We start from the raw sequence: 27898 nt of genomic DNA, 5'->3' as shown, positions 1-27898 counted from the left end.
CAAACCCTCAGTCTCTCTCACCTCTGGGCCTCCTCTTCATGGGCCACTGCAGGATGGGCTCTGCAGCAGCCCCGGTCTTCTCGAGCCGCGCTGATCCTCTTCTGCACGTGGCTGATGCTCCTCCTCTTTCCTGCCCGCGCGGCTCCGGCAACATTTTTCTTCCGGGGCCGCGCGGGCAGGAAGGAGGAGAAGTTCCTGCATTGGCTGATGCTCCTCCTCCTCCTTCCTGCCCGCGCGGCCCCGGAAGAAAAATGTTGCCGGAGCCGAGCGGGCAGGAAGGAGGAGGAGCACCAGCATGTTTAGACGCGACTGTACCACGGTCCTGCCGATCTTCTTGCTGTGTGTATCTGGCACACAGCATAGCAGTAGTTCACCGCTCAGCCGCCATTGGGATGACGTCCACCGGCGGCCATTGGCCATCAGCGGCTCGGCGCCCCCTAATGCTCAGCGCCCTAGGCGATCGCCTAGTTCGCCTAGTGCTTCCGCCGGCCCTGGCCATACACCCATGTGTTCATCCACATATCGGGAAGGTAATATAGGACTTTGTAAGCACCTTGATGAACATACCAATCCTGTAAGGCACAGCGTGCAATGTGTTAACTATTCATAAAACAAAATATTTGATAAAAATGTAATGTCTGTCAATCTCATGCGACTTATCTCAAAATCCATCGATATTCAGGTAGCAAAATGATGCTTTACAAATGGGAAGGCAGTTTTAGCAATGCCTTTTGTGAAGTTTTTAAGGTAGTTTAAAAAGTAAAGTCCTTGAATGCTGTTTGAAGAATGCATTCACTGTATGAATATACTTCAATAGTCATGCATCAAAATCCACTAACAAGCACCCTGCCATGAGTGACTGCTCACATAGTCGTGAGTGAATGCATGTTTCTCAGAAAATTTCATTGTGTATTTTTTTAAATCAATTCTCAGTGCTTAAGACTCTCACATACTTATTCAGCATAGCGTATTTATTATCTGAATTAGCAAAAAAACAATGAACCTTTATTATTGCAAATGTCTATGTTAGTTAAAATTCGAAAAAAGCCTTTGACAAAAAAAAAAATCACACTTTAAAATATGACAAAAGCTCAACATACATTAAAGTGGCTTTTCATTTCACAAGCATGTACAGTTCCCCAACATAAAACTAATTTAGAGAAATTTATATGCATGTATGTGTGTACAGCTAATTGTTACAGTTAATAGCGATCATAAAATTAAGCTAAGAATGCATAGCACTCTGAATTAAAGAGGTATTAAATTGTAGTGGTATCTTCTGGGATTCAGGTTAACATATCCCAAAGGCAACAGCAACAGAGAGCTGTCCAGCAGGCTGAGAGGCATGTGAGGCACCCTGAGTCATCCCTTCTCCGTTCTTCCACCACGTACACTGAGGAAACAAGGGAAAATGCATAAAAATCAAGGCTTGTATGTCACTATGGAAAATGTTCATGCCACATTAGTCTAACAGCAGTTAATGTTCATATGTAGTATCTCATTCATAGCACTTGGAATAATAGATCATCACTTTAAAAACTGAAGTAAGACTGGAGAAGAGTGAACAGTGCACAGCAGTGGGAATAAGGAGGAAGCAGAAAAGCTGAATAGTGCAGAAAATCTTACCAAATGAATTTGAATTCTTTAATTCAGTGACCAGAGTAATAGAGCTGCATTTTAGTAAAGCCTTAGACCAATTGTATTCATCCTAGTGCCTATAAACCAGGGTAACCAAGTCCCACGGCTACTCCTTGTGACTGTGGGCAAGTCACTTTATACGTGAGGCAACAGAAAGTAAACATGTAGGGTCATTTATCAAAATGCATGACGGTATTAACACTCGTGGTGGTGTGAATATAAATTCCTCAAAGAGGAGGTGTTTGGGCAGGATTAATAAAAATGAGAGGCAATAATGCACTGTGCGATAGCGTCTCACATGTTTCTTAACAGAAAGGTCGGGGTAACCTGCACAGAGCAGCAGGTACTACCTTGGGAAGCTTGCTGGGCAGACTGGATGGACCATTTTGGTCTTTTTCTGCAGTCATTACTATGTATGTTACTATATGTTACTCCCAGCCCTTGAGGACAACCAACATGTCAGGTTTTCAGGATATCCGTAATGAATATGCACGAGACAGATCTGCATGCACACTGCCTCCATTGTATGCAAATATATCGCATACATATTCATTAGGGCAGAGGTTCTCAACCAGTGTCGCTAAGCACCGGCAGGTGTGTCGCAGCTCTCTGTGTTCCACTGCCCCGCTTGTGCTCCCCTTCTCCCTAGGGGCAGGGCTGAAGAGTGGAGAGATCTGTGCACCGCCACCAGAGGTCAGGCCAGTGGTGGCTGATAAGCGGAGATCAGGCTTATTGGGCCAAACAATGAGAAGAGGCTCCATGTGAGCTTGTGTGTGTGTGTGTGTGTGTGTGTGTGTGTGTGTGTGTGTGAGAGAGAGAGACCGAGACTGGTCAGAGAGGCGACTGGTGTGTGTGTGTGTGTGTGTGTGTGTGAGAGAGAGACCGAGACTGGTCAGAGAGGCGACTGGTGTGTGTGTGTGTGTGTGTGTGTGTGTGTGTGTGTGTGTGTGTGAGAGAGAGACCGAGACTGGTCAGAGAGGCGACTGGTGTGTGTGTGTGTGTGAGTGTGTGAGAGAGAGACAGAGACTGGTCAGAGAGGCGACTGGTGTGTGTGTGTGTGTGTGTGTGTGTGTGTGTGTGTGTGTGAGAGAGACAGAGACTGGTCAGAGAGGCGACTGGTGTGTGTGTGTGTGTGAGAGAGACAGAGACTGGTCAGAGAGGCGACTGGTGTGTGTGTGTGTGTGTGAGAGACACAGAGACTGGTCAGAGAGGCGACTGGTGTGTGTGAGTGTGAGTGAGTGAGTGTGAGTGAGAGAGAGAGACTGGTCAAGAAGGTGACTGGTGTGTGTGAGTATGAGTGAGTGGGTGAGTGAGAGAGAGAGACTGGTCAAGAAGGTGACTGGCGTGTGTGAGTATGAGTGAGTGGGTGAGTGAGAGAGAGAGACTGGTCAAGAAGGTGACTGGCGTGTGTGAGTATGAGTGAGTGGGTGAGTGAGAGAGAGTGTGTGAGAGAGAGAGAGAGACTGGTCAAGAAGGTGACTGGTGTGTGTGTGAGGAAGATATACTAGTTGGGGAGGTTACTGGTCTGTGTGATACAGAGACTGGTTGTGACTGGTTGTGGGCCCTAAGGAAGAGGACTGTGAGGACGGAGCTTCAGCAGCCCTTGCTGCTTCTGGTGAGTGCTATTGGCCTGCAAGGGAAAGGAGTAGGAGACTGTCTGGAGAGGGTAAGTAAAGGCGGTTTTTAAAGTTTATTTTCTTGATTGACTGCCATTTTAATTATTGGGTGCTAGCTGTACCCGGCCACGCGTTGCCATGGCTCAGTCAGGTTTAATTTCACAATGCGCATTACCTCTGCTCCGGCCGTCCCTACTCCCTCCCCCAGCGGTGGATGGACTGGCTCGGCGACTCTTCTACCCTTTCCTCCTCCTGTGTGTAAGTGTCCGGCGGAGGAATGGGCTGAGCCGTTTCTCGGAGCGGTGACTCGTCTGCCCTTTCCTCCTCCCCTCTGTGACACCCAGCACGTAGCGCAGAGCTCTATGGTCCGCACATACGCGGTAGAGCTGCTCTCTACTGCGCATTTGCGTTCCGTCGTCAGAGCCCATTTATATTGTAGACAGCGTGTGTTGCTTTTACGTCCAACAGATGGCGCTGTTTTTCGCAAACAGCATGTTTTTACCTGTCACAGGTGTGACATCTATATAATATTGGTATATAAAAACACGTGCGTATTCGAATACAATGTTGTGTCAAAATTTCAAAGCAGTCTGTGAAGAACTTTCGGAGATTTAAGATTTTGAACAAACGAACATTTACATTTTTATTTATATAGATTATGTGATGTGTCTGCTATTTTGAAATATTTTATTGATATTTGGACAATTTTTAATAATTTTTATGGGTTTTTAATTGTTGGATGCTATTCTGTTCATCAGCTGTTTTGTAACATTTGTTAATATAGTTTTACAATTATTTCTAAGTGGGTATCTGTCTATAGCAGCTTGGCTTGCTCTGTTTTCCTAATAGGAGGTGTATTAGTGTTTAGGGCTTGGTTAAATATTTGTAGCGGTAAATTACTGTCTTTTCATAAGGAGGGGTATTGTGCCTGCCCAGTAAAGAGTTGGCTTTGCTTTTACTGAGATGCCATCAGAACCAGAATATCTTTTTTTGTATGGAGAGTTGTACGGGTAATGCCCTAGATCTGCTCTGCACCCATTTTGGGGGCTCAAGGGTGTTCCTGGGGATGCAGAATGTATATTTACATTTTGCCCCGTGACGGTCACATGTTCAGTGTGTCACGCATGTCCCGGCCGAAAAAGGTTGAGAACCACTGCATTAGGGAATCCTTAAAGCCCAGCGTGCTGGCAGCCCTCGAGGGCTGGGAGTGAATAATCACTGCCTTAGACAGTGTTCCTTATACTCTGGTGAGGAGCCAGACAAATTGGGAGCTGGAACACAAATTATTAATGGTTCAGCAGCAGGACTCTGTGATGGGCAAAGGATTCGTTCTGGGGAAGAGAAAGCAGCTAGCAAGGTTCACTGCTATGTCTGGTCCTCTTCATTGACTTTATGAGGATAATTTTCAAAGACTTACATGGGGGACGAGTGTGTAAAATCATCATACACACGTGCAAGTATCTTCTCTCTGCATAGTAAATAAATTTTCAGAAGGGCAGAAGTATGCGTGCACTGCCGCATCTCTGCAGAAACGTATGTGCATACAAAGAGGGCATTTCAAGATGTTTTATGTGCATGCGTATGCCATCCACCATGCATTCCTGCTTTTACTTCTGCTAATCAAGTTACAGAAATGAAATCTAATTTCTCCTGTACAGTTTTTTGGGTGGAGGGTCTGGAGCAAGTGATGGAGAAAGTGTGGGTTAACGGGGGGAAGGTTTGGGTCAACTGCTACAGTTCTCTGTGAACTGGTGCTTGTAAGTACATTCACAATATTTTCATAAGTGACTTATGTGCATACATCAGCCAACTTTATAAAACAAGGATTATTACATGCACAGGTTATATTTCATGCATTAAATAATTGTGCACACTTTTATAAAACAGGCGAATAAACTATGTGGAACCCTGCATTAAAAAAATATGTACTGAAACATATGCATTGCATATCCAGGGATGTGCAGTATTTTAAAAACCGTGCAGCCCCCTTTGACCACTTTATAAAACAGAAGCGTAACTTTAGGCACACGCCTGCTTATGCATGCATATGCTGACGTTTGCACACTGTTGAAAATTTCCTCTGTGTGTTGCTGGGGAAGGTTAGAAGGCAGTGTGCCTATTGGCAAATGCTGATTAATACGAGCGTTAAAATCCCACTTCATGGCTAAAATAGCCAGCACAAGGAAGCATAACACAAATAAACCATCTACATGGTATATGATAAAAATGACAACGGTATAACCACCAAAATATTTAAAACCATAGAACTGAATTAAATATATAATGCAAACTTAGCAAAAGCTAAGTAGTTATCCACATAATAACAAATAGCAATGAATGACACTTTTTAGATAACAAATGAGATAAGTAGCTGATGGTTATCAAAGAGCTTCACTATAATATATATTTTATCGCATTATTTGATTGGAAAAAGCCATGTTTTGACCTTTTTCCTCAAAGAGTAAATACATTTCCGGACAGTGATTACAAACGAAAATCTGCGGCAAAACATTTTTAGTTTTGTTTTCTGGTGCCAACATTGCCATTACAGACGCATAACAATGCTTAATGTATAGCGCACTTTTCCAGCAAACGGTACGCGATACAGACATCATAAATGCATATTTTTGTTCAGCTTGTTAAAATCTAACTTGTTTCACACCAAAGGTTGTGGAGGAAAGAAAATGTTCCCAGCAATTTGTTTACCAGTGAGAAGAATCAGGGCACATGGCCTCTGACGATTCCTGGGCAAGGGCTGCAAAATGTGCCTCCCCTATAGAATTCATCCTCCTCCGTGCAATCGTCACAGGGGAGCTGCAGCCATGGTGGGGGCCCTGTGTGTTTCTCCCGCTGCTGCACTCCCCCCCCCCCCCGGCATGATCTGGGAACCCAATGCTTTACACACCTGTCCCTTGTGGGGTTTTATTTTTGCCCCTCTTCTGCTGCCCTGAAATGTTTTTGCCTCAGTGCCTTCTGGTTACACATGAAACAAGTGTCTGCGACTACAGCACGTTCAATAAGCCAAAATTATGCTGGGTAGCTTTACAAGATCCAAAAATAAATGCGTGGAATGGATGAACTTGTAGACCATGCTATTTCTGGGCAGCTGAATTGTGTTTGCCCTTTACAGGAAGTTTAATGTGTTGGAGCCTGGCAGAGCCCTTCGTTTTCTGGTGAATCAGCTCTTAAAATAAACCTTCAGAAACAAGTGTCAGATGTGAAATGGCACTGATTCTCTTACACAATCTACATTCTAGTTCCACAGCAGTAGCAATTCATTTCTAAAGGCAATGGCAATCTGAAGCTTTCAGGAAAGGGCTGGACGACATGCACATTAATAAGGACCTAAGAACATGCCATACTGGGTCAGAGCAAGGGTCCATCAAGCCCAGCATCCTGTTTCCAACAGTGGCCAATCCAGGCCACAAGAACCTGGCAAGTACCCAGACATTAAGAAGATCCCATGCTACTGATGCCAGTAATAGCAGAGGCTATTCCCTAAATCAGACTGATTGTTAGATACCTTGTTTATACTTAAACCTGCAAGCCCAGATGGCCTACTGCTTCCATGGATATGGTCCCCATGGACATAAGCTAGAGCACCTACTGTTTCCACTGTCCAGGTCTATGACACACAGCAATAGATTGCAGGAGAAATACGCGCACAGGAGTCGGGAGGTCTGAAGACTATCGCTAGGACATGTACACAGGCATCGGAGGGTATTTGACGTACTAGCTCCCTCATTCTTTCCGAGATTTGAAAAAAAAAAATAAGCAGAAGGAACCTTCACATCTGTAGCCAGCAATAAAGCAAGACTTCAGTGTAGAAATACTTATCACCAGTGCGGAAGGACGTCATTTCACACCAGGAAACCTACAAATTCCACAATTCAATAATATTTTTTTTTTCAGACAGCTTAGGAGGAAACCATGGAAAATTACTGCAAACGAATTCTAGTCTTTTACGAACATATTTATAGATTTTTGCAATGATCATGCAATATTCAACATAGCTATATAGTAAAATGGTAAAAAAAAGCCATCAGCTTTTTGCAAAGGTTTCTAGAGTTGGACCTCACACGCTGCTGAACATCTCAAAAGAAATACAAAAAACCCTTCTGACCCTTAAACCTGATGAAAGAAAAAAATGATGAAAGAAAAAAATGAAAGAAAAAAAAATATATAAAAGTATAAGCTCATTTTTGAAAAGAAACTCTCTGTGGAGTTTCCTTGTGAAAATCCCAGCAGCACAAGGAATGACGATGCACCTGCACGGATGTTCATGTCATGCTTGTGCACTTTAACGTTTTCCTTCCATGGGATTGTGATGCAATTCATCACAAACAGAGTCCTGTGATTCATAAACAATCCTCCACAGATTTCTTGTGAAAAATGTATTGTAGTAATCTAAGTCTCTATGAAAATTGATAAGAACATAAGATATGCCATACTGGGTCAGAGCATGGATCCTTCAGGCTCAGTATCCTGTTTCCAACAGTGGCCAATCCAAGTCACAAGTACCTGGCAAGTACCCAAACATTAAATAAATCACAAGCTACTATTGCTTATTAATTACCGTTATAGCAGTTTATGGATTTTTCCTCTAGGAACTTATCCAAACCTTTCCTAAACCAATTTACACTAACTGCTGTAACCACATCCTCTGGCAATGAATTCCAGAGCTTAACTATGTGCTGAGTAAAAAAAAAAAAAAAAAAATTGTCTGATTTGTTTTAAATGAGCTACTTGCTAACTTCATGGAGTGCCCCCCTGGTCCTTCTATTATCTGAGAGTGTAAATAACCAATTTACATTAACTTGTTCAAGACCTCTCATGATTCTATAGACCTCTATCATATCCCCTCTCAGTCGTCTCTTTTCCAAATTGAACAGCCCTAACCTCTTCAGCCTTTCCTCATAGGGGAGCCGTTCCATGCCCCTTTATCATTTTGGTTGCCCCTCTCTGCACTTTCTCCAGTGCAACTATATCCAAAAAAATAAATGGTCTGCAATACAACCCCAAGGCCCTTTTCACCATGGTTGCTGACCTGACCTCTCCCATACACACACAACTAGCTAACTCCTCCACAAATCGTTGCAACGAACTAGCTCTATTTTTTAAAAACAAGGTATCTTCCATCACAGCACAGTTTTCGCACAATAACCTCAATATCTGTCTTCCCAATATCAACTCTCCAGTCTCCCTTTCATTGTTTGAGTCCGCTTCCTCCCTAGAAGTGGAGAACATACTAAAGAAAATGAAACCATCCACTCACCCCTCTGAAACCATCCCCTCTAAACTCCTACTATCCATACACAATGTGATCGCCAAACCCCTCTCAAATATTCTCAACTGTTCACTAGAGCATGGCACCGTCCCAGACTTTCTGAAACAAGCAATTGTGAAACCTCTACTTAAAAAATCCAACCTTGACCCCAACACTCTTTCTAATTACAGACCGGTGTCCAATCTACCCCTCCTAGCTAAAGTTCTTGAAAAGCTAGTGAACTCACGTCTATCCGATCACCTTGAACAGAACAACATCCTCCCTTCCACCCAATATGGTTTCAGGAAACACTTAAGCACTGAAGCTCTGCTCCTCTCCCTACACGATACCCTTATCAAAGGAATCGACTCAGGATCCTCCTATCTCATCGCATTACTTGACATCTCAGCTGCGTTTGACACAGTCAATCACGATTCCTACTCAACATTCTCAGAAATATTGGGATCACAGGCAAGGCCATTGATTGGATTCAATCTTATCTCCAGAATCGCTCTTTCACTGTCTCAATGGACAATAATGAATCTGAGCCCATCAGTCTTCCCCAAGGTGTACCCCAAGGTTCCTCACTGTCATCTACGCTTTTTAATATATACATGCTTCCCCTGACCACGCTTCTCACTAACCTGCATATCAAACATTTTATTTATGCTGACGACGTTCAGCTCATTTTCCCATTCTCTGACTCCATCCAAACTGCTTTACATAGCTGGGAATCCTGTCTTTCCTCAATCAACCAACTCCTAAAGGACATGCACCTTGCTCTCAACTCTAACAAGACTGAGCTTTTAATCATATCGAATAGACAACCACTCCCTGACATCCCTCTTGCTTACTCAGCTACCAACTTCCCTTCGCACACTCGCAACTTAGGAGCTATTATTGATAATCACCTCTCATTCAAACCATTCATCAAATCCATAATAAAGGATTGCTATTTTAAACTTCAAACAATAAAGAAACTCAGATCCCTACTACACTTCAACGATTTCCGCACAGTCCTCCAGGCTATTATTTTATCGAAGCTCGACTACTGTAATGCACTCTTACTCGGCATTCCTGCATCACACACCAAGCCCCTTCAACTCCTACAAAATGCCTCCGCTCGGATATTGTCAAACACAAAAAAAAGAGACCACATCACCCCCACACTTATTCAACTACACTGGCTCCCTATACAGTCACGAATTCTTTACAAAACACTCTCGATCATTCATAAGAGTCTAGTAAATTCTAACCTGAACTGGATTAACCCCCCCATCTCACCCCGTTCCTCCAATAGACCCACCCGCCCAGCACTCCAAGGAACACTCCATGCCCATTCTATCAAATCTTTTAAACTCTCCTCTACTATTAACAGAGCCTTCTCTCTTGCCGCACCCACCTTATGGAACTCACTGCCCCATGATATTCGAATAGAGACTTATACCCCCATTTTCAAAAAGAAACTTAAAACCTGGCTCTTTCGGCAAGCCTACTCCATTTCACCCCCTATTACATAAACCCCCATGTGAATTGTTAGATTGATATCCTGGTATGAACGCCTTTATGTCTGCTGATTCTGTACTGTGCACTTTCATGTATATAGTTCTAGTTATAATTATTATAATCAGCATCTCCCCATTGATGCTTGTTATATCTAAGGGCTCCTCCCGAAGATTATCTATATGTTACTGAGTTCACCATCTTTATTTGTTATATGTAAGGGCAATGCCCAAAGTTTTATGTTCACTGTGAACCGATACGATGTGCGAACGGATATCGGTATATAAGAAATGTTAAATAAATAAATAAATAAAAAAAAATTGTCTGATTTGTTTTAAATGAGCTACTTGCTAACTTCATGGAGTGCCCCCCTGGTCCTTCTATTATCTGAGAGTGTAAATAACCAATTTACATTAACTTGTTCAAGACCTCTCATGATTCTATAGACCTCTATCATATCCCCTCTCAGTCGTCTCTTTTCCAAATTGAACAGCCCTAACCTCTTCAGCCTTTCCTCATAGGGGAGCCGTTCCATGCCCCTTTATCATTTTGGTTGCCCCTCTCTGCACTTTCTCCAGTGCAACTATATCTTTTTTGAGATGCGGCGACCAGAATTGTACACAGTATTCAAGGTGCGGTGTCACCATGGAGCGATACAGAGGCATTATGACATTTTCCGTTTTATTCACCATTCCCTTTCTAATAATTCCCAACATTCTGTTTGCTTTTTTGACCTCCACAGCACATTGAGCTGACGATTTTAAAGTATTATCCACTATGATGCTTAGATCTTTTTCCTGGGTGGTAGCTCCTAATATGGAACCTAACATCGTGTAACTACAGCATAGGTTATTTTTCCCTATATGCAACACCTTGCACTTATCCACATTAAATTTCATCTGCCATTTGGATGCCCAATCTTCCAGTCTCACAAGGTCTTCCTGCAATTTATCACAATCCGGATGAGATTTAGCACTCCTAGCAAAGAATGTGTGCTGAAATATCATGTAACTTTAAAGTTAGGGCTGTTCAGTTTGGAGAAGAGATGACTGAGAGGGGATATGATAGAAGTCTACAAAATCATGAAAGGACTTGAAATTTGAACTGTTACATCAACCACCTATGGCTTTACTAGCTAATTATAGGGACGAACAGGCGAGAATGAATGAAGTAATGGGAATTAATGATGCATAAACTTCAAACCTTTTCTGTTGGAAAGGAAACAGTAGAACTAGGGGTCACGAAATGAAACTGAAGGGGGGATGACTCAGAACCAGCATCAGGAAATATTTCTTCGATGCCTGGAATGCCCACCTGAAAGAGGTGACTAGGACAAAACAGGAAATGACTTCAAAAGGGCATGGGATAGATACTGAGGATTGCTAAATACTAGAAATGAAGAAAGGGAGCATGGGGTTAACCTGCACAAAGCAGCAGTTACTACCCTTTACAGAAGATATGGGAGGGGTAACCAGCAGGGAGTGGCAGTTACTACCCTTTACAGAAGATATGGGGTGTAACCTGCAGGGAGCGGCAGTTACTACCCTTTACAGAAGATATGGGGTGTAACCTGCAGGGAGTGGCAGTTACTACCCTTTACAGAAGATAAGGGGGGAGGTAACCTGCAGGGAGCAGCAGTTACTGCCCTTTACAGAAGATATGGGGAGGTAACCTGCAGGGAGCGGCAGTTACTATCCTTTACAGAAGATATGGGGTGTAACCTGCAGGGAGCGGCAGTTACTACCCTTTACAGAAGATATGGGAGGGGTAACCAGCAGGGAGTGGCAGTTACTACCCTTTACAGAAGATATGGGGAGGTAACCTGCAGGGAGCGGCAGTTACTACCCTTTACAGAAGATTTGGGAGGGGTAACCTGCAGGGAGTGGCAGTTACTACCCTTTACAGAAGATTTGGGAGGGGTAACCTGCAGGGAGTGGCAGTTACTACCCTTTACAGAAGATATGGGGAGGTAACCTGCAGGGAGTGGCAGTTACTACCCTTTACAGAAGATATGGGGAGGTAACCTGCAGGGAGTGGCAGTTACTACCCTTTACAGAAGATATGGGGAGGTAACCTGCAGGGAGCAGCAGTTACTATATCCTTTACAGAAGATATGGGGGGAGGTAACCTGCACGAAGCAGCAGTTACTACCCTTTACAGAAGATATTGGGGGAGGTAACCTGCACGAAGCAGCAGTTACTATCCTTTACAGAAGATATGGGGAGGTAACCTGCAGGGAGCAGCAGTTACTACCCTTTACAGAAGATATGGGGGGAGGTAACCTGCACGAAGCAGCAGTTACTACCCTTTACAGAAGATATTGGGGGAGGTAACCTGCACGAAGCAGCAGTTACTATCCTTTACAGAAGATATGGGGTGTAACCTGCAGGGAGCGGCAGTTACTACCCTTTACAGAAGATATGGGGTGTAACCTGCAGGGAGTGGCAGTTACTACCCTTTACAGAAGATAAGGGGGGAGGTAACCTGCAGGGAGCAGCAGTTACTGCCCTTTACAGAAGATATGGGGAGGTAACCTGCAGGGAGCGGCAGTTACTATCCTTTACAGAAGATATGGGGTGTAACCTGCAGGGAGCGGCAGTTACTACCCTTTACAGAAGATATGGGAGGGGTAACCAGCAGGGAGTGGCAGTTACTACCCTTTACAGAAGATATGGGGAGGTAACCTGCAGGGAGCGGCAGTTACTACCCTTTACAGAAGATTTGGGAGGGGTAACCTGCAGGGAGTGGCAGTTACTACCCTTTACAGAAGATATGGGGAGGTAACCTGCAGGGAGTGGCAGTTACTACCCTTTACAGAAGATATGGGGAGGTAACCTGCACGAAGCAGCAGTTACTACCCTTTACAGAAGATATTGGGGGAGGTAACCTGCACGAAGCAGCAGTTACTATCCTTTACAGAAGATATGGGGAGGTAACCTGCAGGGAGCAGCAGTTACTACCCTTTACAGAAGATATGGGGGGAGGTAACCTGCACGAAGCAGCAGTTACTACCCTTTACAGAAGATATGGGGGGAGGTAACCTGCACGAAGCAGCAGTTACTATCCTTTACAGAAGATATGGGGGGGAGGTAACCTGCAGGGAGTGGCAGTTACTACCCTTTACAGAAGATATGGGGGGGGGGGGGAGGGGGAGAAAACCTGCACGAAGCAGCAGTTACTATATCCTTTACAGAAGATATGGGGGGAGGTAACCTGCACGAAGCAGCAGTTATTACCCTTTACAGAAGATATGGGGGGAGGTAACCTGCACGAAGCAGCAGTTACTACCCTTTACAGAAGATATGGGGGGAGGTAACCTGCACGAAGCAGCAGTTACTATATCCTTTACAGAAGATATGGGGGGAGGTAACCTGCACGAAGCAGCAGTTATTACCCTTTACAGAAGATATTGGGGGAGGTAACCTGCACGAAGCAGCAGTTACTACCCTTTACAGAAGATATGGGGGGAGGTAACCTGCACGAAGCAGCAGTTACTACCCTTTACAGAAGATATGGGGGGAGGTAACCTGCACGAAGCAGCAGTTACTATCCTTTACAGAAGATATGGGGGGGAGATAACCTGCAGGGAGTGGCAGTTACTACCCTTTACAGAAGATATGGGGGGAGGTAACCTGCACGAAGCAGCAGTTACTACCCTTTACAGAAGATATGGGGGGAGATAACCTGCAGGGAGTGGCAGTTACTACCCTTTACAGAAGATATGGGGGGAGGTAACCTGCACGAAGCAGCAGTTACTATCCTTTACAGAAGATATGGGGGGGAGGTAACCTGCAGGGAGTGGCAGTTACTACCCTTTACAGAAGATATGGGGGGGGGGGAGGGGGAGAAAACCTGCACGAAGCAGCAGTTACTATCCTTTACAGAAGATATGGGGGGGGGGGGAGATAACCTGCACGAAGCAGCAGTTACTATCCTTTACAGAGATATGGGGGGGGGGGGGGGGGGGGGGGGGGAGATAACCTGCACGAAGCAGCAGTTACTATCCTTTACAGAAGATATGGGGGGGGAGATAACCTGCAGGGAGTGGCAGTTACTATCCTTTACAGAAGATATGGGGGGGGGGGGGAGATAACCTGCAGGGAGTGGCAGTTACTATCCTTTACAGAAGATATGGGGGGGGAGATAACCTGTAGGGAGTGGCAGTTACTACCCTTTACAGAAGATATGGGGGGGAGATAACCTGCAGGGAGTGGCAGTTACTACCCTTTACAGAAGATATGGGGGGGGAGATAACCTGCAGGGAGTGGCAGTTACTATCCTTTACAGAAGATATGGGGGGGGGAGATAACCTGCAGGGAGTGGCAGTTACTACCCTTTACAGAAGATATGGGGAGGTAACCTGCACGAAGCAGCAGTTACTATCCTTTACAGAAGATATGGGGAGGTAACCTGCAGGGAGCAGCAGTTACTACCCTTTACAGAAGATATGGGGGGAGGTAACCTGCACGAAGCAGCAGTTACTACCCTTTACAGAAGATATGGGGGGAGGTAACCTGCACGAAGCAGCAGTTACTATCCTTTACAGAAGATATGGGGGGGAGGTAACCTGCAGGGAGTGGCAGTTACTACCCTTTACAGAAGATATGGGGGGGGGGGAGGGGGAGAAAACCTGCACGAAGCAGCAGTTACTATATCCTTTACAGAAGATATGGGGGGAGGTAACCTGCACGAAGCAGCAGTTATTACCCTTTACAGAAGATATGGGGGGAGGTAACCTGCACGAAGCAGCAGTTACTACCCTTTACAGAAGATATGGGGGGAGGTAACCTGCACGAAGCAGCAGTTACTATATCCTTTACAGAAGATATGGGGGGAGGTAACCTGCACGAAGCAGCAGTTATTACCCTTTACAGAAGATATTGGGGGAGGTAACCTGCACGAAGCAGCAGTTACTACCCTTTACAGAAGATATGGGGGGAGGTAACCTGCACGAAGCAGCAGTTACTACCCTTTACAGAAGATATGGGGGGAGGTAACCTGCACGAAGCAGCAGTTACTATCCTTTACAGAAGATATGGGGGGGAGATAACCTGCAGGGAGTGGCAGTTACTACCCTTTACAGAAGATATGGGGGGAGGTAACCTGCACGAAGCAGCAGTTACTATCCTTTACAGAAGATATGGGGGGGAGGTAACCTGCAGGGAGTGGCAGTTACTACCCTTTACAGAAGATATGGGGGGGGGGGGGGGGGAGAAAACCTGCACGAAGCAGCAGTTACTATCCTTTACAGAAGATATGGGGGGGGGGGGGAGATAACCTGCACGAAGCAGCAGTTACTATCCTTTACAGAGATATGGGGGGGGGGGGGGGGGGGGGAGATAACCTGCACGAAGCAGCAGTTACTATCCTTTACAGAAGATATGGGGGGGGAGATAACCTGCAGGGAGTGGCAGTTACTATCCTTTACAGAAGATATGGGGGGGGGGGGGAGATAACCTGCAGGGAGTGGCAGTTACTATCCTTTACAGAAGATATGGGGGGGGAGATAACCTGTAGGGAGTGGCAGTTACTACCCTTTACAGAAGATATGGGGGGGAGATAACCTGCAGGGAGTGGCAGTTACTACCCTTTACAGAAGATATGGGGGGGGAGATAACCTGCAGGGAGTGGCAGTTACTATCCTTTACAGAAGATATGGGGGGGGGAGATAACCTGCAGGGAGTGGCAGTTACTACCCTTTACAGAAGATATGGGGGGGGAGATAACCTGCAGGGAGTGGCAGTTACTACCCTTTACAGAAGATATGGGGGGGAGATAACCTGCAGGGAGTGGCAGGTTGCTGGGCAGACTGGATGGACCATTAGGTCTGTCTCTCCTGTCTTTACTATTGGGCCGATACAGTAAAGCGCGGCCGCGGTTACCCTGTTTTTAACCCGCTTTGGACGCACATTTTGGATGCGCAAGACTAACCCGTATTCGGTATCTGGTTTTACGCGTCCTTTCCGCTTGCCGAAATGGACGCTTATCCGTCTCCGCCCGCCGCATGTATATGATATGTTAATGATCGGATTAGCTATTCCCTCCGATACAGTAACGTGCGCCTAGATTATTACCTTTTTAACCAGCTTATTTGCTGCGTCTTTAACCTGCATATTTACCGCCTACCCTGACCCTGGCGTTATTGTGTTCGGTCAGCTTCGTGCCGGACAGCACCATGGACAACATGTATATTATTGCTCTGGCGCTATTTTTCATTCGGTTCAGAAGCAGAATGAGAAATGCTCGAATGAGAAGCGCTCGAAATGCTCGGCAGGTTGGAGAGGCGAACAGGGAGGCCCAGCAGCGAGGAGAAGCCATTAGAGATGTGAATCGTGTCCTCGATCGTCTTAACGATCGATTTCGGCTGGGAGGGGGAGGGAATCGTATTGTTGCCGTTTGGGTGTTTAAAGTATCGTGAAAATCGTGAGCCGGCACACTAAAACCGCCTAAAACCCACCCCCGACCCTTTAAATTAAATCCCCCACCCTTCCGAACCCCCCCCCCCAAATGCCTTAAATTACCTGGGGGTCCAGCGGCGGTCCGGAACGGCCTCCTGCAATTGAATCGTGTTATCTTCAGCCGGCGCCATTTTTCAAAATGGCGGCGCAAAATGGCGGCGGCCATAGACCAACACGATTCGACTGCAGGAGGTCGTTCCGGACCCCCGCTGGACTTTTGGCAAGTCTTGTGGGGGTCAGGAGGCCCCCCAAAGCTGGCCAAAAGTCCCTGGGGGTCCAGCGGGGGTCCGGAAAACGATCTCCTGCCGCGAATCGTTTTCCGTACGGAAAATGGCGCCGGCAGGAGATTGACTGCAGGAGGTCGTTCAGCGGGGGTTCTGGGGGGTCCGCCCCCTTCCGGACCCCCCAGGGACTTTTGACCAGCTTGGGGGGGCCTCCTGACCCCCACAAGACTTGCCAAAAGTCCAGCGGGGGTCCGGAACGACCTCCTGCAGTCGAATCGTGTTGGTCTATGGCCGCCGCCATTTTGCGCCACCATTTTGAAAAATGGCGCCGGCTGAAGACAACACGATTCAATTGCAGGAGGCCGTTCCGGACCGCCGCTGGACCCCCAGTTAATTTAAGGCATTTGGGGGGGGGGGGTTCGGGAGGGTGGGGGATTTAATTTAAAGGGTCGGGGGTGGGTTTTAGGGGGTTTTAGTGTGCCGGTTTTCCTACCCTCCCCCTTCCCCCGATTTACGATTTTTTGACGATAAATCGGGGGAATTGGTATTGTATCGTGGCTCTAACGATTTTTGACGATTTAAAATATATCGGACGATATTTTAAATCGTCAAAAAACGATTCACATCCCTAGAAGCCATCCAACCGGAGAACCCAGCAGCAAGGAGAACCCATCCGACCGGAGAACCCAGCAGCAAGGAGAACCCATCCAACCAGAGAACCCAGCAGCAAGGAGAACCCATCCGACCGGAGAACCCAGCAGCAAGGAGAACCCATCCGACCGGAGAACCCAGCAGCAAGGAGAACCCATCCGACCGGAGAACCCAGCAGCAAGGAGAACCCATCCGACCGGAGAACCCAGCAGCAAGGAGAACCCATCCGACCGGAGAACCCAGCAGCAAGACCGGAGGAGGTATGTGATATGTTTCGGTTCAACTGTACCATCCATCCACATCTCTGGGCGTCTCTGAGGCTCCGGACATGGACTCCTTTACGGACGCCAGAGAGATGGGCATTCGCTAGGCGCCCTGAGGCTCCGGGTCCAGCGGAGGCATGGACTTTCCCGCTGCCTTCAGCGCCCGGCTTGATGTCCAAGGTCGCGGCTTGGATGTCCGGCGGGCGCTCAAGGCAGCGGGGTCTGTAGAAAAGCACCACCCACTTACCTGGTGGAATGACATCTGAAATGACCGGTACCAGCGCACCCGGGATACTGTACGGGCGCTGCACACCGCTCTATACAGTAAAATGGATTGAAATGACCGGTACCAGCGCACCCGGGATACTGTACGGGCGCTGCACACCGCTCTATACAGTAAGATGGATTGCGAGCGCCCACTGCTTCATGGACACGCTTTGGATGCCGCTTGCATTTGCGTCTAATTTGAATACCGAATCGAGCGGCTTGTGAACCAAAATGTGCGCGCGGCAAACGAGCGGGCACCCGGCCCTGCCGCACTGTTTCTTACGCGTCCTTACTGCATGGGCACGTATGTAAGTACGTTTTTCCATCAAAGAATGCGAGAACACATGAACTGCCCTGCACCTGAGAAAGAGTAAAACGTAACTTTCCCTGAACTCTGCGTAGACGCTTTACCACATGCCAAGATGAAAGGGCTCGCCAAAATAGCAAATATTTGGGCTTAGTAATGGAAGAGACGTAGGAGAGCTGACATTTAAGGTCTCACACAGTCTTTGGAGCTAGAAACACATCTATTCTGCCCTTCCCTGGGAAGTGAAACCTGCATTTTAAAGCAAAAAAAAAAAAAATCAGTGCACGACAACTGGTGAGCAACCGAACATCGCTCTCTGCTTCCACGGAAGGGTACGGAGGTGGCGGGAAAGAGGAACACAAGCCACGTCTTTATTATTTTATACAGTCTGGGACATGATGCGCAGACACCGGGGGAGGGGGGGGGGGGAAAAGCACAGGACGGCTTCTAGGGCCAAGTCCATAAGCAAAGCACGAGACCTGGGTAACCTGCAGGGCGCGGCAGATACCACGGCAAGCTTGCTGCGCAGACCAGATGGACGCTTGGTCCTTTTCTGCCGTCATTTCTACGTTTACCCTACGATGTGTGAGGGCAGTGGTTTCACCGTCTCTGGTAAACTGCAGATGTGCTAGAGGAGCAGAGAGTCAAACCGCTGTAAGCTGGATCCACCTGTGAGGTTTGTCTGGACAGTGAGACTGCAGGTGAAAAGCAATGAAATCGTAGCAGCACGGAGCACAGGCAGGGCCGCACGAATGAGTGGCGCTGCTCGAGGACTCTCCTGGATCAGGGGCACAGAGTCACTGAATACGTTGATGGTGCACCACAAACTTTGCTGCTGCTGCCCTAAAATACAGTAAACCCCCCTACATTACCCTGTGAGCACTACTTTCTTTGATGCACAGGTATTTAAGTAAAATGTCTTATTTACTAGCAGCATGAATATTTCAGCTTCAGTTTTCACCGGCAGTCCTACTGGGAAGCACCAAATACATTACAAAATCCCATGGTGCAAACAGATGCCCAAGTCGTTAACGTAAGTAAATAAATAAATCCATCCCAAAATAGAAACTGTGCATCTAGACCAGGGGTCAGGAACCTTTTTGGCTGAGAGAGCCATAAACGCCACATATTTTAAAATGTAATTCCATGAGAGCCATACAATATGTTTAAAACTAAATACAAGTAAATGTGTGCATTTTATGTAAGATCACACTTTTAAAGTACAATAAGTCTCTGAAAATATTACACCAGGCCTTAAGACACCAATACATCTCCTATTAGGAAAACGGACCAAGTCAGGCTGCTATAGAGTCCTACACAGAAACTACACGCCAGCAGAAAACCTCACCTGAATCACGTGCTGTCCCTCACCTAACATAGAATAAAGAGACCAAAACGCATAACAAGAAGCATGCAGAAAAAACTGAATTGGAAACTGCAACAAGCCAGACTCTCTGTATGCAGTGTAACAAAGGAAAAAGAAACATCACCCATCCTTATAAAACAAATCAAGAAATATAAAATCATCAGCAGTAAAACTGTACTAACAAAAAGAACATATTTCGAAACAGCTGATGAGTGGAATATCCAATAATTAAAAACTCATATAAAACATTTCCAGATACCAACAAAATATTTCAAAATAGCAGACACAAAGATCCAGTAATGAAAAATAATAAGGATACAAAAATTTTTTTGCTCTGCATACCTGGGAAAGTTTGATATCCAGGTGTCCTGAGATTGTTCTGAATTAGCAGGAGGCGGGGTGGTTTGCTTGGAACTTTCTCCTCTCTCAGTCACATACCAGCGCTCTCTCTCACACTGGCTCTCAATGACACACCTATACACACATGCTCTCAGTAATCACATATACACATGTTTTTTCTCTCTCATATAGGCTCTTAATTACACATTTACACACATGCTGTCTATCTTTTCACGCTTACACACACACAGGCTTTCAATCACATAAATACATGCTGTCTTTTTCTCTCACACACAGACTCTCATTCACATGCTTACAAACATGTCCTCTCTCTCTCATTTACACACAGGCTCTCAATCACATACTCACATGCTCCATCACCTAAACCAGCTCTCAATCACACACAGACACACATGATCTCTCTCTTACTTATACACACAGGCTCTTAATCATACATACACATGATTTCTCTCACACACAAAGGATCTCAATCATACACACATACTCTTTCACACAAACAGGTTTTCAATTACAAACTTACACATACAGGTTCCCAATGGTAAACTTACATTCATGCTCTCTCTCTCATAGGCAGGCTCTCAATCACAGACATACTCTCTTTCACATATACAGGCTCTCAATCATTCACATACATGCAATCTCTCACTCACACACACACACACAGGATCTCAAACACACATGCTTGCTCGCTCATTCACTCTTTCTCTCTCCCCCACCCCGGGAACTCGCGGCAGCAGCAGCCTCCTCCCAACGCTAACCTCCTTCATTTTCAGCCCTCGCGGAGGCGAAGCCGGAGTCCCATCGGCTGCGGTTGAAACTCTTCATTTTCCTCCGAGCCGCGCTGCAGTCTTCTTCCCGTCGGACACTAGCGTGGCCTCTTCTTCCCGCGCAGGCACCCGATGCTCTCCACTTCCTCTTCCGGGCCGCGGGAAGAAGAGGAAGTGGAGAGCATCGGGTGCCTGCGCGGGAAGAAGAGGCCACGCTAGTGTCCGACGGGAAGAAGACTGCAGCGCAGGCACCCGATGACTCCAGCGCAGGCACCCGGCTGACACCCGATGACTCCCGCGCAGGCACCCGGATGACTCCAGTCGGCGTGCTCTCTTCTCCTCCCCCCCGCGGCCCGGAAGAGGAAGTGGTGAGCATCGGGTGCCGGCGCGGAAGAAGAGACCACGCTAGTGTGGTCTCTTCTTCCCGCGCAGGCACCCGATGCTCTCCACTTCCTCTTCCGGGCCGCGGGGGGGGGGGGGGGGGAGAAGAGAGCACGCTGGTGCCGCTGACTCCAGCTGTCCTGCCGCGTTCCGCCCGGGCTGACAGCATTTTAAGCCCGGGCGGCGGAGGACCGGGGAGCAGCTGGGTCAGCGGGGAACCGCGAAGTGTGGCGACACTTGTCTGCGAGCCAGATGCAGCCCTCAAAAGAGCCATATCTGGCTCGCGAGCCATGGGTTCCCGACCCCTGATCTAGACTATTAGACTTCCATTTTCGATGGCACAGTTGCAAATATGATTTAAAAAAATATCTTTGGAAGCGGTAGAAAAGGTATCCAGATGAGTCTGCAGTCAAACTGAGTCTGGGGGGAGTGGCTGTTTGGCTGGCCCCAGAGGTGACCCCCTTTCCCCTGCCCTGGCGTCCTTCCCAGGAGGTGAGGGCGCGCTGGGGTTAGCACCGTCCAGCGTGGGAGGAAATGGAGCCAAGCTGTAGCGATCCTACGAGGCCATGGGTGACCCTGCTGCTTCTGCAGCCCAGAGGGAGGAAACACAAGGCAGAAGAGCAATCCAAAAATTCTCCCCTTCCCCTCCTGTTCCCTACATGAGGTAGAAGGGTGGGTCTAGGGAGCAGCCTTGGCATCACTCAGACCCTCCCCTATTCTTCAGGCAACCTTAAGGAGAGGGGCTGAAGCAGAGGGATGTTAATTGCTGAGAGCCCGAGAGGAGTCTACACGTAGGGAAGTGGCAACAGCGAGAGAGAGATTGAGTAGAAGACAGGAAGCTGATGTTCAAACCTCAGGGTGACCACCACCCAGCTATCTTCACTAGATGAAACTGTCTATATACGATGCAGAAAACACAAAGCTTCAATTGTAAAACATCCTGCCCACAAGCTGAAGTGACTGCAAATCATAACATACATGCTGCATAATTGGCAGAACGTGGGCTCTCTTCTGTATATTTGGTTATGAGGTTTCCTCGCTTTATTTAATGCACACTGCGCGGTAGTGGTTATATTCAGCTTGTGGACAGGATGTTTTACAATTGAAGAATACCAGCCAGCTATGGCATTTGCAGAGAGGCGGCTCTGTGGGGGACGGGGGCTTGGAGGGATAGCTTGATGTTTCAGCGCACTAGAAATATAACCAGGCAGAGGGGTAAGGAGCCTGGGTTAGAAAACTGCCATAAAGCTTATAAGACATGTTGGACTCAGGGCAAATGGAGAAATCTAGTGAGAAAGTGTGAAACGTGTGGGTAGAAAAAGGAGCCACAGTCCCGGCAGTAAGGCTGATGCTGTATAAGTCCTGGCTGTAGGTGCTGTTATGGTATGGCAGGTTTACTATAAAGCTTCCCAGTCTGTGTTTGGCAGGGATTTGGGGTGCATCACAATGTGCCTGGTAGTGGAAAAAGAGTTTGCTTTGAGGTTAATGAGATCTAGAACCTAAATTAGTTTAATATAATAAAAAAAAAATCATTAATTCAAAAGAAGCAAAAAAAAAAAAAAAGAGTGAAGTCTAACATTTACATGGTCTATGGACACCACCATTTCTTCTCCTGACATAAACCCCCTTACGCCTCCCCTGCACTGATGGCTGCAGTATCCAGATTATCCTCAAGGTCTCCTCTTATGAAGCCTCCCATCATTATACTAGCCAGGAAGAGCCTTTTCTTCAGAGATGTGCTCTTGGATGCAGGCCCTGGAAACCAACCTAGCTGCTCAGACAACAACCAACAAGGACTGAACGTCACAATCTGGGTAAACAAATAAGCATGGGGGTAGCTTGCTTATTATGGCAATTACTACCCTAAATCAATTAAGCCTGATACATCATTTTAAATTCATATATAGCGTTGCTCTCTGCTTCAACTGCAGGGGGGAATGTGGAAAAGAGGATTTACATTCAGACAACATCCAACAAGGCATTGAGCTGTGCAGTCTGGGTAAACAAGCATTGGGTAACTTGCTTGATGCGGCGGTTACTACCCTTAACCATTAAGCCTTATGATTTACCTTTGATGCAACTCCAACATTACTCTCTGCATCAATGGCAGGGGGTGGCAGGAAATTTGAATCAAACAGTTACCAACAAGGGCCCTGAACTTGGTGGTTGGTGAAACAGATAAGTATGGGAAAACAAGTGTGGGAGCTTGCTGGGCAGACTGGATGGGCAGATTGGTCGTCTTCTGCCGTCATTTCTATGTTTCTTTAAGGAGGACTGAGAAACTGGGGCTATCGGGCCGATACAGAAAGCTTCGCGGGAGAGCAGGCACTTGCCTGCTCTCCCGGCACGCGCCCAGGCCACTCTCCTGGGCACGCGATCCAGTAAATAAATTTATGTAAATGAGGGCCCGTGGTAAAAGGAGGTGCTAGGGACACTAGTGCGTCCCTAGCACCTCCTTTTTGACAGAAGCGGCGGCTGTCAGCGGGTTTGACAGCAGACGCTTAATTTTACCAGCGTCGGTTGTCGAGCCCACTGACAGCCACAGGTTCGGAAAATGGATGCCGACAAAATTGAGCGTCCGTCTTCCAACCTGCGGGCAGATTTAAAAAAAATTTTTTTTTAATTTAAATTTATTTATTTATTTATTTTTTACTTTTGGGGCCTCCGACTTAATATCGCTATGAAATTAACTCCTGCCTTTCTGTATTGTGCAGGAATAACTAATAGGCCCATCAAAATGCATTTGCATGTTGCGAGCGTGATTAGTTTCGGGGGGGGGGGGGGGGGGGGGGTTAGCCGCACGTTTGATGCGCTATTACCCTTTACTGTATAAGGGGTAAAAATAGCGCGTTGAAAACGCGAGCTAACAGTGCGCTCCACTGGAGCACATTTTACTGTATTGGCCCATATGTGCGGTACTAACGGTAATGCAGGATAAAAATGGCACTCCCTGCAGGACAGAACATTTGCAGACATTAAAACCTGTGTGCTGTGAATTTTCCTATGGCTGCTTTACTCTCTCCACTGGATCTGTTTAAGTAGCTGTGTGAAAACATGAGCACTCCACAATCAAACGGAAAGCATGCTGGCAGATAAATATCACACAGCTCATCCACATCTCCTGCTTGCTTTTACAGGCCTGGAGAGAGGTCTTCTCCCCACACAGCATGCTGGCAGATAAATATCACACAGCTCATCCACATCTCCTGCTTGCTTTTACAGACCTGGAGAGAGGTCTTCTCCCCACACAGCATGCTGGCAGATAAATATCACACAGCTCATCCACATCTCCTGCTTGCTTTTACAGGCCTGGAGAGAGGTCTTCTCCCCACATAGCATGCTGGCAGATAAATATCACACAGCTCATCCACATCTCCTGCTTGCTTTTACAGACCTGGAGAGAGGTCTTCTCCCCACATAGCATGCTGGCAGATAAATATCACACAGCTCATCCACATCTCCTGCTTGCTTTTACAGACCTGGAGAAAGGTCTTCTCCCCACACAGCATGCTGGCAGATAAATATCACACAGCTCATCCACATCTCCTGCTTGCTTTTACAGGCCTGGAGAGAGGTCTTCTCCCCACACAGCATGCTGGCAGATAAATATCACACAGCTCATCCACATCTCCTGCTTGCTTTTACAGACCTGGAGAGAGGTCTTCTCCCCACACAGCATGCTGGCAGATAAATATCACACAGCTCATCCACATCTCCTGCTTGCTTTTACAGGCCTGGAGAGAGGTCTTCTCCCCACACAGCATGCTGGCAGATAAATATCACACAGCTCATCCACATCTCCTGCTTGCTTTTACAGGCCTGGAGAGAGGTCTTCTCCCCACATAGCATGCTGGCAGATAAATATCACACAGCTCATCCACATCTCCTGCTTGCTTTTACAGGCCTGGAGAGAGGTCTTCTCCCCACATCAGCAAATTTTTTCCTTCCCTTCTGGGAAAAAATCTGAAGTCTGAGGATCTGGAGGCGGATCATTCTTTCTTTTTTTTTTAATTTTTAAGTTTCAATAATATACAAAACACAAAATTTCTGCAAGGAAATGCATCAAAAGGAAGACCACAGAAATCCAAAAGAAAAACGCAACTGGAAAATGAAGGAAAAACAAAGCCTCCATCCCCACCTTAGACTTCAACTGGAGAGACCAAATGCAGCGTATAAGAAAGCAACACAATCCATGCTAATGCACAGCCCACGAAATTATCTGAGATGCCCAACTTGCCTCCGTGCATCTTCCACCAGACTGGAGGTAGCCCTAGTCTAGGCAGATTATTCTGGAGATGATGGACTTCTCAGAAAGATCTTACACTAATCAGATAAGATTACACTGCTGGTATTGTTTTCCCTCGGGAACAGAATGTTATCCTGCATTTGTATTTCATAACCAGAACCCTTTGTTTATGGGATACAAAGCCTGGGTTTTCCCAGAAAACATTTTTTGAGTTGCGTCAGGAGGTTATTTCCTTGGGTGCAACTTTCCTTATTTGCTTTTATTGTAAATATTTACAGACGTTATCTAAGGTACAATTCTGTATTCTTTGAGCCCTCTGTTACATTTTTCGACGAGCTAAGACCTTGGAGAGTAGAGTTGCTAGTGTTAAGTTTCCTTAAGGGAAAAAGTGATTTATACAGTTAATGTATTAACGGAGCGATTCCACGGTTGTCTCCTATTCAACTCCTGACTCTTGGCTTTCCTTTAGCTTCTCTCACTACCCAGGTCTTGTATGAAGTATGTGGGCTTCTTTATTTTCTTTTTACATTTTCAACCAATTAAAAATAAAAAGTGGCACAAAGGTAACAGAGTTAGCACTTGTACAACATATAAAATAAAGTAAAGCTGTTAAAGTGTCAATTATGGTGAGACAATGGGATGGATAAAATGGCCCCACCCAGGAAAGTATCTAGGGCAAGATATCATGTGGTGGCGGGACGCCTTTGAAGAAAGGCGAGTAGACAGGTGAGTAGCCCAAACCCTACGCGGACCTCTATCATCAGTGATTTTTGTCCTGCAGATCAGGGGTTTTCAACCCAGTTCTCAGGGCACACCCAGCTGCTCTGTTTTCCAGGATAGCCACAACGAACACTCATGAGAGATTCTCATGCACTGTCTCTATTTTTCCAATTAATTCTTTATTTATATGCTTTATAGGCAGGTGTTCATTTCGGAGTGTAAAAATGTGCATTTCAGACATTTTTTTGTTGCATTGCGGGTGAATCGCTAATAGCCTCATCAACATGCATTTGCATATGATGAGTGCTATTAGTTTCACCGCACGTTGGACGCGCATTGTAGAGGCGCTACCCCCCTAATTGCATAAGGGGATTAGGTAGCAACTACATAACCCGCATCCAACTGTGGCGGGTTAAACAGTGCACTGGGCTGAGCGCACTGTATGACATCGGCCCCAATATCTGCTACCAGGTACCATGGTCGCTTTGAATGAAGTCAAAAGGTAAGCTGAATAAAAGGATAGCAAGAGGATGAAGTACACCTCCAGGCTTTTCTCTTAAGCTGCTCACAATTCCCACGATTCCTGGGTGGGTTCTGTACAGGTCTAGCAGTACTCGAGGAAAGAAAGTTATCAGGTAAGTACAGTAATTTCCCCTTCCTTTTCTTCTGCTAGACCACTCCATTACAACAGGGAGATACTAGAACTATTCCCTAAACCAAGTCCTGTCTTCCCCAATACTTGCCTCAAAGACAGTGTCTGCCTTGGCCCATGTGCCCCATCTATAGCATTCGCTAAGAAGGTGTAAGGATGACCGGATAACTGCCTTGCAAATTCCTTCCAGCGAGGCCAAGCTGCCTCTGCCCAGGATAATGCTTATATCCTTACAGAGTGAACTCTGAGCACTACCGGGGGCTGAGGCTACCCCCTTCAGGGTATGTCAAGAGAACCTGATGTTCTTCTCCTAGTTGGAGATTGTTATATATATTTTTGACAGGACTGGAGGGGATTCTGATTACTTTCCCTAGAAAGGCTATACTACTTTGAGGAAGAATATTGGACCAAATCCTCGTGGAGCTCCTAGATAAGGCTTTCTGCAGAGCAGAGCCTGCAGTCCTGTGATGCATCTTGACCAGGCCCAACTCCATTGAGGAAGCAAGTCCTCAGAAAAAAAAAAATGAGGAAAGGCTGAAGAAGTTAGGACTTTTCAGCTTGGAGAAGAGATGGCTGAGGGGGGATATGATAGAGGTGTTTAAAATCATGAGAGGTCTAGAACGAGTAGATGTGAATCGGTTATTTACTCTTTCGGATAGTAGAAAGACTAGGGGGCACTCCATGAAGTTAGCATGGGGCACATTTAAAACTAATCGGAGAAAGTTCTTTTTTACTCAATGCACAATTAAACTCTGGAATTTGTTGCCAGAGGATGTGGTTAGTGCGGTTAGTATAGCTGTGTTTAAAAAAGGATTGGATAAGTTCTTGGAGGAGAAGTCCATTACCTGCTATTAAGTTCACTTAGAGAATAGCCACTGCCATTAGCAATGGTTACATGGAATAGACTTAGTTTTTGGGTACTTGCCAGGTTCTTATGGCCTGGATTGGCCACTGTTGGAAACAGGATGCTGGGCTTGATGGACCCTTGGTCTGACCCAGTATGGCAATTTGTTCTTAATGCCTTTTTTGCAGTATTTTTTTTAAAATTCTTTATTTATTAGCTTTTAAATTACAAAGAAATTGCTTGTATTAGAAACACGTGGATTTCTGCATCTCTCACACACACAAAATATACTTATAGAAAAGATAATTCAATTTAACAATTATAATGCAGTTCTCTACTTCCAAGGAGTAAAAAAAGAATACAATGAGA

The 27898-nt window shown here is 46.3% G+C and overlaps 1 protein-coding gene across 1 annotated transcript in view; it reads right to left on the bottom strand.

Moving 5' to 3' along the window:
- Positions 1-950: 950 nt before the first annotated feature.
- Positions 951-27898, bottom strand: part of CYSTM1 (cysteine rich transmembrane module containing 1) — a 93503-nt gene continuing 66555 nt past the window's right edge. The window contains exon 4 of the mRNA XM_029577295.1: positions 951-1393. Within this exon, the coding sequence (XP_029433155.1) occupies positions 1287-1393 (107 nt within the window). The 3' untranslated portion in view covers positions 951-1286. The remainder of the gene's footprint in view (positions 1394-27898) is intronic.

Source organism: Rhinatrema bivittatum, chromosome 14, assembly GCF_901001135.1.
Source record: "Rhinatrema bivittatum chromosome 14, aRhiBiv1.1, whole genome shotgun sequence".
Classification (NCBI taxonomy): Eukaryota; Metazoa; Chordata; class Amphibia; order Gymnophiona; family Rhinatrematidae; genus Rhinatrema; species Rhinatrema bivittatum.
The sequence above is the reverse complement of the archived record's forward strand: the minus strand, read 5'-3'. Positions and strand labels throughout refer to the sequence as shown.